This window comes from Vanellus vanellus (genome assembly GCF_965231255.1).
Source record: "Vanellus vanellus genome assembly, chromosome: 22".
In the NCBI taxonomy this organism is placed as follows: domain Eukaryota; kingdom Metazoa; phylum Chordata; class Aves; order Charadriiformes; family Charadriidae; genus Vanellus; species Vanellus vanellus.
This window is the reverse complement of record NC_138927.1, coordinates 1,188,527-1,200,889: the sequence shown is the minus strand read 5'-3', so window position 1 is coordinate 1,200,889 and position 12,363 is coordinate 1,188,527. Positions and strand designations below refer to the sequence as shown.

The following is a 12,363-nucleotide window of genomic DNA, read 5'->3' as shown; positions in this document are numbered from 1 at the left end:
CCTCTTTTAATGGACTCTTAATAATGCTGTAATTTCCCTTTGCAGGGAAAGTTTTCCAAACAGTCAAAGATTCAAAACAAAGCAATGATTGTTCCTATTAGCATTAAATTCTACTCTGGGAGAGAGAATAAATCAAGCAAGGGGATTCAATTCAAAACAGAACTATAAAAAATCCAATAATGATTTTTTAATATTAATAAGAAAAATATATTGTTATGCACCCTTAGCATTTAAACTTCTAATCCAATCAGCGCAAAGTGCAGAGATAAATCACAGCCGCAGAGGAGAAGGGAACAACCATCAAGCAGGCAGCAATAAAATGCTGTCTTACATCCCTGGGACAGGAATAGGTTTGACAGTCTCAAAAAAAAAAAAAAAAAAAAAAAAAAAAGTGAAATTTATGAGCCTGTCGCACCGCAAGCTTGTTAATTCCTTCCCTGCATCCCCGCACACGTTCTCCACCTGGGGCAGGGAGGGTGCGCGGGGCGGCTGCCCACGGCAAGATGCAGGCAGGAGGTGACAGCAGGCGTCCCGGTTGCCCGGACCCGCCGGCGCGGGGATGCAGAGCTGGGGACTCATCCTTCTGGGTCCTGCTTAAACCCGCTCCCGGTGGCCGTCGGCTCTCGGCCGCTCTGACCGACCGGCTGTGCAGCGGGACGGGATGGCTCCCAGGGCTCTGCGCCCACAGCGGGAAGGAGCCAGCGGGACCTGCTGTTAAGGAGATCCCAAGCGTGGTCCCCCCACCTCTTCCATCCTTGGAATCCGCACTGGGCGTTTCCTATCCCACACCACCAAACGCATCCGAGAGACTGGGCAGGCTCCAGGGATGCTCGAAACATCGGCGCCCACTGACGCGGTGCCCGCTGCCGCCGGCACCGCCAGACGCCGGTACAGAGCCAATGGTACCCACACGGGCCTCCCGGTCACCCGCCACTCCCCGTCCCCGCGTGCAGAGGGGATGGAGCGCAGCCCTTCCCATCGCACAGGTCCGCACGTGTAAAGCAGCAAAGCGCGTGGCCACATAACCCCCCCGCGGAGCTGGCCACCCCGCTGGGCTAGGAGGTGCCCCCCGCTTTGCCAGGGTCACAGTCTGGGAAGAATCCCGGCCAGGCTCCCCCCGTGGCTCCCGCCGTGCCATCCTTGTTGAACTCATTACAGATAATGGCCCCACAATTCACCGCTGAGGCAGCCGGGCTATTCCCCCTGATTTATCGGCTCCGGCAGACGATGCGCAGCCACGGGGGCCAGCGATGAGCCCCGGGCAAGCTGCAAAACGCCACGAAACGTGGCCAGCGGGTCTCAGCTTCCCTTGGTTCCCCGGAACCCTGAGCCTCAGCGCTCCTGCCGAAAGCAGCTACATCCCGGGGAAGGGAAACGCCGAACCACGGCCGCGGGAAGGGGGAGCGGCAAAGCACCTGCAGCCGGCGGTCCCGGCCATGCGATGGCCGAGGACAAAAGACATCTCAGCCATACAGGGAGTTCCCGGCCGCCTGGCAAACTGCTGACGCCACGAACCCGGGCGAGAGGGCGTTTGGGGACAGAGGGACGGACACGCTGCTCCTGCTCGGGAGCGCCCTGGGGCTTCATTCCCGCCGGCTCCCAGCGGCTGAGCTCCTGGGGAGGCTGATGGGGGTGGGCAAAGGATTAATTACAGCTATTACAGGCCCAAACCTGTCATTGTCGTGGAGCGTTCCTGCTCCGCTTTCGCTTCGGAGGGTTTGGGCAGCGGGTCGGGGAGGACATGCCAGGCTCGTCCCCGTGCTCCCCAGCTTGACACCGCTTGGGTCCCATGCAGCCAGTGACATCCCGTCTCAGGGTAGGAAAGAGGCTCCCCCAAGGAGCAGAGGGCACCCAGGCCCTCCCGGCACTTTGTTTTAAGGAGAAGAGAAAAAAAAAAAAAAAAAAAAAAAAAAGAGGGGATATATCCCTTCATCTGCCTTTTGGGCTTTCCCGCCACCACCAGCCAAGGCCGAGGTGGCTGCACCGTCCTCAGCGTACACTGACAAGCGGCACCGGGAGCATCGGGCTCGGTGGCCGGTCCAACCAGATGGGTGGCCCAGAGGCTCAGCCCTCCACCACGGAGATGCCCAGCGAGCCCAAGGAGGGGGGAACCCACATCCTCCCATCCCTGCACCGCCCTGCCGTCCCTGCCAGCCTGGCTGCCGGAGCCGATGCCAGCGGTCCCCGGGGTGGCACAGCCACCAGCGCAGGCAGCCGTGACTGGGAAGCACTTGGGGACCTCAGAGCGGGAGCAGTGCCACCGCTCACAGCGTTGCGAGGCTTTCCCACCGGACTCCCAGCAGGATGTGGCACCCCGGCACGCGGCACCCATCCCCGGCACCGGCCCTCGGGGACCGCGGCAGCGCCCAGGTTGGGCATGGAACCGGCACAGCCCCACAAACGCCCGTCTCTTCCATACTCCGGCTGCAGCCTCCTCCCAATCCCGTAGGAGAGGAGCTGGACTCCCCAGGAGAGACAAGCCCCAGGGAGGGTGAGTGCCCGGGCTGTCCAACGGTGGGGCGGCGGGCACGGGGACGCACCTTCTGGGGGGCACCCAGAGCCCGGCCGGGGGGTGGGGTACCGGCATGGGGGTGGGCGAGCCAAAAGGGGGTTTGGGGAAGGGGAGTTTGAACTTTTGAACCAGCAGGCAGGAGATCAGTGCATTACCTTAACGCGAGTTAAAAATAACCGTCTCGTCTCTCGAAATGAGCCTGTCTGCAATTACAGCTTGGCATGTCTGCTCCGGAGCGTCCCCGGGCTGGCACGGCGCCAGGTGGCAGGCGGCTCCGAACAACCCTCGCCTTTCTTCTCTTCTTTGGGGTTGGCTTTTTTTTTTTTTTTTTTTTCTTTGTTTTTGGGGGTTTTGCGTTAGGTTGGTTTTTTCCACCCACCACCTCTCTCCCCCTTTACCAGCTGCTCGGCGCCCCGGCTCGGGCTCCCCACCGCCTGCCGAGCCACGGCCAAGCCCTCACCAGCACCCAGCCCCTGCGGTACCCACCACCCCACGGCACGACCACATTGCCCCCCCCCACCCACCCATCCCCTGGGGACACTGGGACGCTGCCACTAGCTCCATGCGGTGGGGCGAGCCAGCCCGAGGCTCGTCCCAGGGTCCTTCCCCGCACTGCCTTTGCCCACCCGACGCGTGTCTCACTGCAACGTGCGGGTGCGAGCGCACGTGGCGAGCCCAACGCACGTGTACCGCGTGAGCACGCACCGCACCCCGGACACACGGGCACGGGCGTGCGAGGGAACGCGTGCGAATTCAAGGCGTGCGTGCACAGGCGGCGGATGCCCCGCGGCATCACTGCCCGCAGCTCCCCGTGCTCTGCCCAAGCCCGGCGGGCAGGCACAGGCAAGGGTTTGCCCGCACCAGGGAGCTCAGGCTGCAGAGCCACGGGCAGCACGCTCAGCCTGGCATCTCCCCGCTGCCAGCACCCGGGGCTGTTTGGAAAACCGCTGTCCCCAAGGTGGGCTGCGTCGCTGCCGCATCCCTGGCTTGGTGGGAGCAAAGCAGGGCAGGCAGCGGGGACGGGCATCAACCCTGGCACTCACATCCAAGAGGGCCAGTGGGCGACAAAGCCCAGTAGCCTCCCTGTTGTCAAGACCCGGTGGGCACAGGCGGGTGCACGGGGGTGGCAGGGGGGTGCTGGGCTGGAGAAGGATGAGCCCCTTCCTGAAAAAGTAGACACCAGCCACACAGACCCCGACATCACCCCGTCCTGCTGCTGACCCCTCCAGGGCAACCCTCAACCCCACGGGACAGCCAGCGGTCCTGGGGGGAGGCCGGACACCCCATGGCCCACCCCATAGCAGGCAGCAGCTCAAGATGCTGTGGGGTGCTGGAGCATCCCACCGGGAGGGATGGGACCAACCCACTTCGGGGGTTCCGGCACCCCTTCCCAGCGCCGGCTGCTGCTGCCACCACCTCCTCCTCCTCCTCCTCCTCCTCCTCCTCCTCCTCCCCGCGGCGGGTGAAAGCAAGCTTTGTGCCGGGGCTTTCAGTTCTCCTGGCTGGCGCCCGGCCAAGGCACCACATAATAATGAACAGATGCTGTCCAAAATGAGCTTCAGCGGCAGACAGGCGAGCCTCTCCGCGTGTCCTTCCGTAACCCAAAGTGCCTTTCACCTCGGCACTAATCAGGCACCTTCAGCGGGAGAGAGGAGCCGACGGGAAGTGTCGGGCTAATTAAAAGCAATGCGATCAGGGAGCGGGCAGCCCACCACTGGTGGGTGTGGGAGGACAGGGGGGGGAAGGCGGCTGCCTCCCCCCAGGCAGGGCTGGGTGCAGTGGGGTGGCGGGGCAAAGGGGAGAGTCCATACCCAGCTCCAGAGCATCCCCACAGGAGACCCAAGGGCATGGTGACACCACGGCTTGAGGGGGATGGAGGGTCCCACCGTGCCCGGACCCTGCTGCGGCGGTGAGAAGGGTGGATTTGTCCCCTTCCTGCATGCTCCCCCCGCGAGGACACGGCGGTGATGGGTGTCCAACCCCACTCCTGAAGCTTGGGGGACCCCCAGCTGACAGCAGCATCCCAGCGAGTATCCCACCAGGATGGGAAGCCAGGCCAAGGAGGTCCAGCTCGCTCTCACATCACGCCTGGCCCGACCCATGGGGGGAGGGGGGGAGGGGCACGGCCTCCCCGCGAAATATTTACGAGCCTTTTTGAGAAGCACAAAGCCAAGCACTGGGAAATTCACTTCCCAGCCCAGGATGCTGGTCCTCCCAGCACAGCACAGGGCAAGCGGGAGGGAGGGATGCGCACAGCGACGGACGGAGATAACGCCGGGCAGCGAGCACTCTTCTAGTCCGCAGGATCTTAACTGTAGTTTATATTCCAGTGGTTATTAAAAATAAAGGGGGGGGGGGGGTGCGGTGGGGAAGCTAAAAGCAGAGCAAGCTGTTCATTTGGAGCCTTTCCCTTGGGTTTAATAAAGCCCCACTCACTGCTGTAGTATCATTTTTATGCTATCATAAAGCCGGACCATTTAGCAGGTTTGTGTTACTTCAGCAGTTAGCGCTGCATGAAAAGCGATTCCAGAAGAAGGAGGGTGGGAAAAAAAAAAAAAAAAAAAAGAAAGAAAAATTAGAAGGAAGATGAAAACCTCCAAAAGGAGAGAGCAAAACAATGCGGGAAGGAGGAGAGGAGCCTGGGGGATCCCTCGTGGCTGTGCACTGGAGCACATCACGGCAGCTCGGGGGGAAGCGAGTGGGCTCCCCCATCCCTGTGTGAAGCTGGGGACAGATGAGTCGCCCGCTCCAACCCCGGGATGCTAAAGGATCGGGTACCCCAGCCCAGCATCCCAGGGGGACCCCACCTGTACCATGGGAAAGGGTTGGGAAGTCCCCTTGTGTTGGGGGAAGCCCAAGGGCATTGCATCCATGGGGATTCAAGAGCCGGGGCGACTTCTCCGGGAGCTGTTCGGGGGATGAAGCAGAGGGGTTTCCCCTGGGTGAAGGAGCCGGCACCAATTCCCAGCCCCCGGTACGGCCGGGCTCCCCCGGTCCCTCTGCTCCCGGCCACGGGCAGCTCTCCGGGGAGCATCGGGTTCTCCATACCGCTGGAAAAATCTCCATATAAGGAGCGGATGGGGATATGTGAGCCGAGCTGAGCTGAGCCAAACCGCCCCATGGGAGCCTCGACCAGGCAGCCCCATGCTCAGGCCGGTGCCCAGGGGCTGTGCCCTCCACTGAGCCCCCCCCCCCGGGGCCGGATGGCACCCACGCTGCTAACCCCAGCGCAAATGGGAGAGAGTCCGCTGTGCAACCCCGGAGCCGTGTCACCCTGGGAGCCGTGTCACCCCATCCTCCCCCTAACTCCCCCTTTCGCTGCTCTGCCATCCCCCACGACACCACCCGCTCCCCCGCTGGCACCCGGGCTGCCCGCTGCCGAGGGGAAGGTCGTCCCCGTTAGTGCCAGGCGCGGGGCTTTGAGCCACTCCAGCCGCACGGGGCAATGTCCCAGGTAGATGCGGTCGCCCCCATGCAAGAGGGGAAGGGCAGGGGGTGGCATCAGTGACAGAGCCCGCAGAGCCAGGAAGCAGCTCCCCAAAGGGATGCTCTTGTGTCCGCACAAGGTCTGTGGGGCTGTGCTCTGCCTCCCCTCGCTAGCAGCGACAGGGCTGTCCCTGGGGGGGTCTCCGTGCCCCTCAGGGAGGTGAAGCACCCTTGGGTGCACCCAAAGCCTTGGGGCAGCACGGGGCACTCAGACCGCGCTCCCACCCAACCACCCTTTCCAGCCCTTTTTCTCCATAAATCATTTCCATCCTGCCCTGCAAAAGGGGAAGGTGGCACTTGGGGGGGGGGGGAGGGGGGGTGGCTCTGCATGGCAGCCCCCCTCCCTGAGCACGCAGCGCTCCCAGGTCCCGCAGGACGCAGCCACCCCGGCCCCCTGCCCACCACGCTGCCGACCCAGTGATATAAAGGAGGAGGAGGAGGTGTAGGGGAGGGCTGAGAAATTAAGGTTTTCAGCGCTGTCAGAGCCACATCAAACAAGCATCCACCAGCTGATTGCTTGATTGTTATATTTTGGATGTCAAACCGGAGCAAGCAGAAACCTTTAAAATGCATCAGTGCCGCTGCCTTTTTGACGGAGGGTGTTGGTTTCCCATTAACAAGTGGAAAGCGTGAGCTGGAGCAGAAAACTTCAAGCGCTTTGGAATTGATAAAATAACAACTCCCTAATTAAGCAGATCTGTCAGTCACCGGGCGCCTGCTGCCCTGCATGGGGAAGCAGCAGCGGCAGCTCCCGGTACACGAGCCCACCGTGCCGGCCCAGCCCGCCGCAGCACGGGGAGCACCGGGGGATGCGCAGCCCTGAGGGGGGTGAGGGGGGGGCAGCGGCTGGAGCATCCCACCGTCTCCGCTAGATAGACCTGGGTCCTGGTCCTGCGGCTGAGCGTGGCCGAAGTGTTTAGATGCTGTGCCTCGGTTTACCTCGCCTTAAAAAACCATGTAATGCAACCCGCAGCTTGGCGGGGAAGGAGAGGCCTGACCCCAAAACACACCCCGCGCCCGCATCCTTCCCCTCCGAGAGGTAACTAACCGGCCTGGGGGGAACGTGTCCCCCATGGATGCATCAGACACCACGACCAGGCACAGGGGCAGCATCCCCAATGGCCGGCTGGATGCGGGAAGGGGTCCTTGCTGGGAACGCCCCCCCAATGCCAGAGCAGGGCCGGGGGGGGGGGGGGTTTGGAAAAGTCCTGCCGGACCAGCAGCAGCGCAGCCAGCACCCCATGGGGATGCCGTGGCCTCGGCCGGGGCTGCCAGACCTCCGCCGTCCTGCTCTCCACGGCACGGGGAGGCTGCAAAGGAGCTAATTAAAGGAGCAGCCCATTACCCGAGACCCCCCTCCGACACCGCTGTGCTGGGTAATGAAACGCTTTAAATCTGCGATGCTTCTCCCAGGCCTGGGGCAGGAGGGACGTGGCATCTCCAGGGGCTCTTTAATAAGCCGCCAGCAGCTCGTTACGACAAAATTGACTGCCCAGAACTCTGGATGCTCCCCCGGCACCGGGAGCTGCCAGCCTGCCCCGGGGAGGGACGCTGGGGGCACCCAGGGGGTCCAGGGCAGGGGACAGCCAGGAGGGACACGGGGCTGCGGGGAAGGCGTTTAACCCCCAAACACACCGATGTCCAATGAGGCCACCGCACAAAGGGGGTGTCTGCACACCGCTTCTCGTCCCAGGCTCCTGCCAGCCCTTCCACTGCCCGCCCCAGCTGAGGACGGGGCACCCACGGCATCAGGACGGGTCCCGGGGTACCGTGGCCGGCGCCGCCAGGCGCGCAGATGGGTCAAAGCAGAGCGTTTCACCGGGCAGCCCACAGCCCTCCTGTCTCCTCTCTGGCCAGCCGAGCGCTGGGCTGGGAGGTTTAAGCCCCAGTGCCAAGGCGGGGGCAAGGGGGGCTGCCGGGGGGGGAGCCGGCAGCAGCGGCGCAGTCGTGGTGGCCCACAGCCCAGGGGAAGACCGGCAGAGCCACGGCGGAGCTGCTGCGACCCGGAGATAGGCCAGGAAGGTGGAGAGCATCCCATCCCGGGGTGCACCCCGGTGAGCCCACCCGAGCACGTGGCTCCCGCAAATGTCCCTTCGTGCCCAAGAGCCGCTGGACGCTGAGCCTGTCCTCCCCCATCGCACAGCACACACCACGAAGCCTCCGGACACGCAGCCACCACGAGGAAGCCACCAAACCCCGTGACGGGTGACAAGGCTCCATTGGTAGCACCCCAGACAGCGCAGGTATAGGGACACAGGCCCAGCACCATCCCTACTCCAGGGGACACCAAGAAGGACAGGGCTGAACAACCCACGGTGCTCCCACACGCTCCCTGGTGGAGGCTTTGCCGGGAGAAGGTGTTGGCTTACGGGTCCCCCATGGCTCTGGGACACATCAGGGGAACCCCCCGGGGTGGCAGTTGACTCAGGGAAAGGCCACTCCTGCTTCACCAGGAGGATGCCCTCGGGGGTCGCCTCTGCCAGGACAGATGCGGGCAGGCAGCGCTGCCGTCACAGCCTGTCCTCACCCAGGGGCCAAAGCCGGTGCCAGCTTAGGCGGGACGGGAAGCCTGTGCCACCTTGCACACCTGCACAGACACACCCGCACGTTGTCACCGTCCCCTGTGCACGCCCTGGCATGCCCAGAGAGGACACGGGTCACTCCTCCATCCCGTGATGCAGTGGGATCGAACCCCAGCACTCGGCTGTGACAAGGACGGCTGTCCCCGGCCGGGGTCCTTCCCACCCAGGGTGGGCTTTGCTCCACGGCTTTGGCTTCCATGCCAGCACCGGGACACACAAGGTCCCCATTCCCTGCTGCCGCCCAGCCCCACCTGAGCACAGACTTGGTCACAGCGCTGTCCCCTCGCTGCCCTTCAGGGACACCCGGTCAGGGGGGTCCCCAAGCATCCCACACCCCCGGTGACACACACAGCTGCCCGGGAATCCCTTTGGTCCTCATCCCAGCCCTCCCGGCCACCAGTCCAGAGCCTGGACAAACCTCTACGTCATGTCCCCAGACCCCATCAGTGTGTGCCCCGCACCGTCCCCAGCGGGTGCCAGTCTCCCTCAACGCACGCCCGAGGCCACGCAGGTCTCGCCCCAGGTGGAGGTTTGCTCAGCCCCCACACAGCCCCCACCTCCTGCGACCTCCACAGCCCCTGACACCCTCCTTGGGTGACTCTCCACACTGGGGGGCACGCCGCCTGCCCCCTGCCCACCCATGGACAGTAAAGCAAGGCAGAGAGGATGCCCAGCCACCGCGCAACCCCCGTTTGCAACCAAGAAGGACATCCGGGCAGGCCAGGTCCAGCCACCTCCGACGGAGCCAGGGCACGTCGTGCCAGGACCGCAGGCTGGTATTAGACCCCCCAAAGCCTCGTTACACACTAATCACACTGGAGGTGACAGGGCTTAGGGGAGGGCTTAAGAGAAACCGTCTCCTTTTTACTGACACCATCTGGACACAGGCGATCTCTTTCCCCCTTCCCAGCGCGGAGCCAGGCGAGCTCCAGCCGGAGGGGCAGCGGCCGGTGTGACCCCCTCCCCAGGAACCTGCACCCTCGCCCGGTGCTGGAATGGTGGGTGCGATGCAGCCCCAGCTGGCACTGAGCGAGAGGGGAATTGCTCCCCATGCCAGGGATTTCTAACCAACCCAGGGTGCCCGGCAGGAGCAGAGCCAGCACGGAGCCGTGGGGGCCCTGCGCTGCCTGCATGGCCCCCCGGGGAGGGGGACGTGGCCCCGAGGAAAGTGAGGGCTGAGAAGGGGGAGACTCATTGGCTAAAAGTGTATCTTTTTACCCAGAACTGGGTAAAAGCCAGCCCGGAGACACCTGTTTGGGAACAGCCCTCCCTCCGGCTGTCCTCCTGGGCATGCCACCGGCACTGAGGGACCTGGAACGGCTGGGGTGACCACAGAGAGGGACAGGCAGAGCCGTGGCGGCGGGATTGTCATTCACCGTACCCCGGTGCTCACAGGCCAGCAGCAGAGCTGGCCACGGCCACCCTCCCCACGGCCATCCCCCTCTCCCTGCCCTCCCCGGGGAGGACGGCAGCACGGCGCTCCGGCTCCATCCACCCAGCCCAAGGCCAGCGGGTGAACCAGGGACAAGATCACCCCAGTTCCAACGCGCAACCCCGCAAGGCACCGTCTCTCCCCAAAACTTAACCCAGCCCTTTTCCCCCCAACTACGAGGAAAGCGGGGATCCCCCCAGCCCCGGGCAAGCTCCGGCTGCCCCGGGGAAAGCATCCAAGCCCCGGTACGCCTTCGGGAGCAGGGGGAAAGTTGTGCTGGGGTTCGGGTCAGGGGGGGTCAGGTACCTTCCATCCGGCGGAGCTGTTGCTGTCTCCTTTATCCTTAAAGTAGGGGACGTATCGCACCATCCAGTCGTAGATCTGGGAGAGGGTGAGGCGCTTCTCCGGCGAGCTCTCGATGGCTTTGGTGATGAGGTCGGCGTAGGAGAGGTTGCCCCAGGCGTTCCTCCGGGAGGTCTTGGCCTTGCGGAGCTGCCCGACGTCCGCACCGGGGGGCGGCAGGGAGGCAGCGGCGGCGGCTCTGCGCTCCGCCGGGGCCGCCGCGTTCTCGGTTCCCTCCCCGCCGCCGGCCGCCAGCGCCGGGGGTCCTCCCGCCGCGCCCCCATCCTCCTCCTCCGCCGCGAAGTCGGGGTGGGGGAGAGGCCAAGTGCAGGACCGGGGCCGGCTCTGCGGCTCGAAATCCGGGTCGATCTCCACCTGATGCGCCTGGAGCTTTTCTTCCATGGTCCCCTCCCCGCCGCTCTTCCCCCTTCCACCCCCCCCCACCCCCCTAAAACAACCCCCTCCCCAGAGTTACTGTCGGTTTCCACCCCAAAAAAAAAGAAAGAAAAAAAAAACACACACACAAAAAAAAAAAAAAACCAACAACCAGAAAACAGGAGAGGGAGAGGAGTGCGAAGAATGGCTCCAAGCTCGGATGGAGGGGAAGAAGGGAAGGAGGAGCCGCTCCGGGCGCCCGGGTCCTGGCGGGGCGCAGGCGGCGGGGGTGCAGCCCCAAGTCCGGCGGAGCTCTAGCAGGCGGCTCCGCTAACGGGAGAGACGAGCCGGGGGGGATGCTGCATATTCATCGGTCGCCTCTCCGGTCCCGGGCGAGACGGGGATGGGGGGGTGGGGTGGTCGGATTTTGATTTGGTTTGTTTTTTTGGGGGGGTTTGGTCTTTTTTTTTTTTTCCTGTTGGTTTTTTGTTTGTTTTTTTTTTACCAGCCGCGGAGCTCCGGAGTCGTTCCCGGCACAATGGGCAGCGGGGCGGCTGCGAGCGGGCAGGGCGCGGGGGCTGCCGCATCCATCGGCGGAGGCTGCACCGGGCTGGCGGCGCGGTCAGGCAGCAACAGATGAACCGGAGCGACCGGCGGCGGGCGGCATCCTCGGCCGGGGACCGGCGTACTCCGGGAGCCGGGCGGCGGGGCACCTGGGCGGGGAGAAGCGGGATGGATGTCGGGGCGGGGGGGGGTAAGCCTTTGGCACGGCGGGCGGCTGGGGGCCGCGGCGGGCGGCCCGGCGGCTAAGTCCGGCGGCGCGGCGGAGCCATGCTGGCGGGGCGGCACACGCACCTGACAGCGCCGGGCGAGGGCGGCGGCGGGCGGGCGGGCGGCGGGCGGCTCCCCGCCCCTACGCCCCCCCGCTCCGTTTCAGCGGCCGCGCACCTGCCCGCAGCCGCCGCCGCCGCCGCCGCGCTGCCGCCACGGCGCGGGCGGGCCACATGCTGGGGCGGCCGCCGTGCGTAGTATCGCTTCGTTCCTCCGCTCCCTCCCTCCGCCGTGCCCGTCCCCGAATGCGGGCGCCGTCGTGACACAGGGGGAGGGCCCGGAGGGGCGGGAGGAGGGCGGGGGAAGGGAGTGCCCCAGCGCCGCACGGGGCAGCGGCGGGGCGGGACGGAGCGGAGCGGAGCGGAGCGGAGCGGACCCGGCACCGGGCGCTGCGCTCTCTCCCCCCACCCCCCCGCGGCGCGGATCCCCGGCGGCGGCGGCCCCACGTGCGCCCCGGGCGCCCCCCATTGTTGCCCCGAGCCGCCGCCGCCTCCTGATTGGTGGGAGGTGCCGGGAGGACACGCCCCCCCTGCCCGCCCATTGGCGCGGCGCCGGCGGGACGCTCCGCGGAGGGGAGGGGGGGTGGATTGGGTGAGGCGGAGATGGGGGGCGGGGTGGGGGACCGCGGTGACGTCAGGGGTGCCGGCTGCACCCGCGCGTCACCCCGGGCAACGCCGCCGCCGCGGCCGGGCGGCGGGACACGCCCCTTTACTACGGGTCACGCCCCCTCGCCCACCGCGGCCACGCCCCCGCCGGCGCGGCCGGGGAAGACCCCCCGCAAGCCGGCCGCGCCCCCAAGCCGC

At 65.2% G+C, this 12,363-nt stretch overlaps 1 protein-coding gene across 1 annotated transcript in view; it reads right to left on the bottom strand.

Annotated features, from left to right (window-relative positions):
* FOXO6 (forkhead box O6) overlaps positions 1-10,756 on the bottom strand; it is a gene marked incomplete at its 5' end in the record, with an annotated part of 37,384 nt that extends 26,628 nt beyond the window's left edge. The window contains one exon of the mRNA XM_082494190.1: positions 10,319-10,756. Coding sequence (XP_082350316.1) covers positions 10,319-10,756 — 438 coding nt within the window. The remainder of the gene's footprint in view (positions 1-10,318) is intronic.
* Between the last annotated feature and the right edge of the window lie 1,607 nt (positions 10,757-12,363).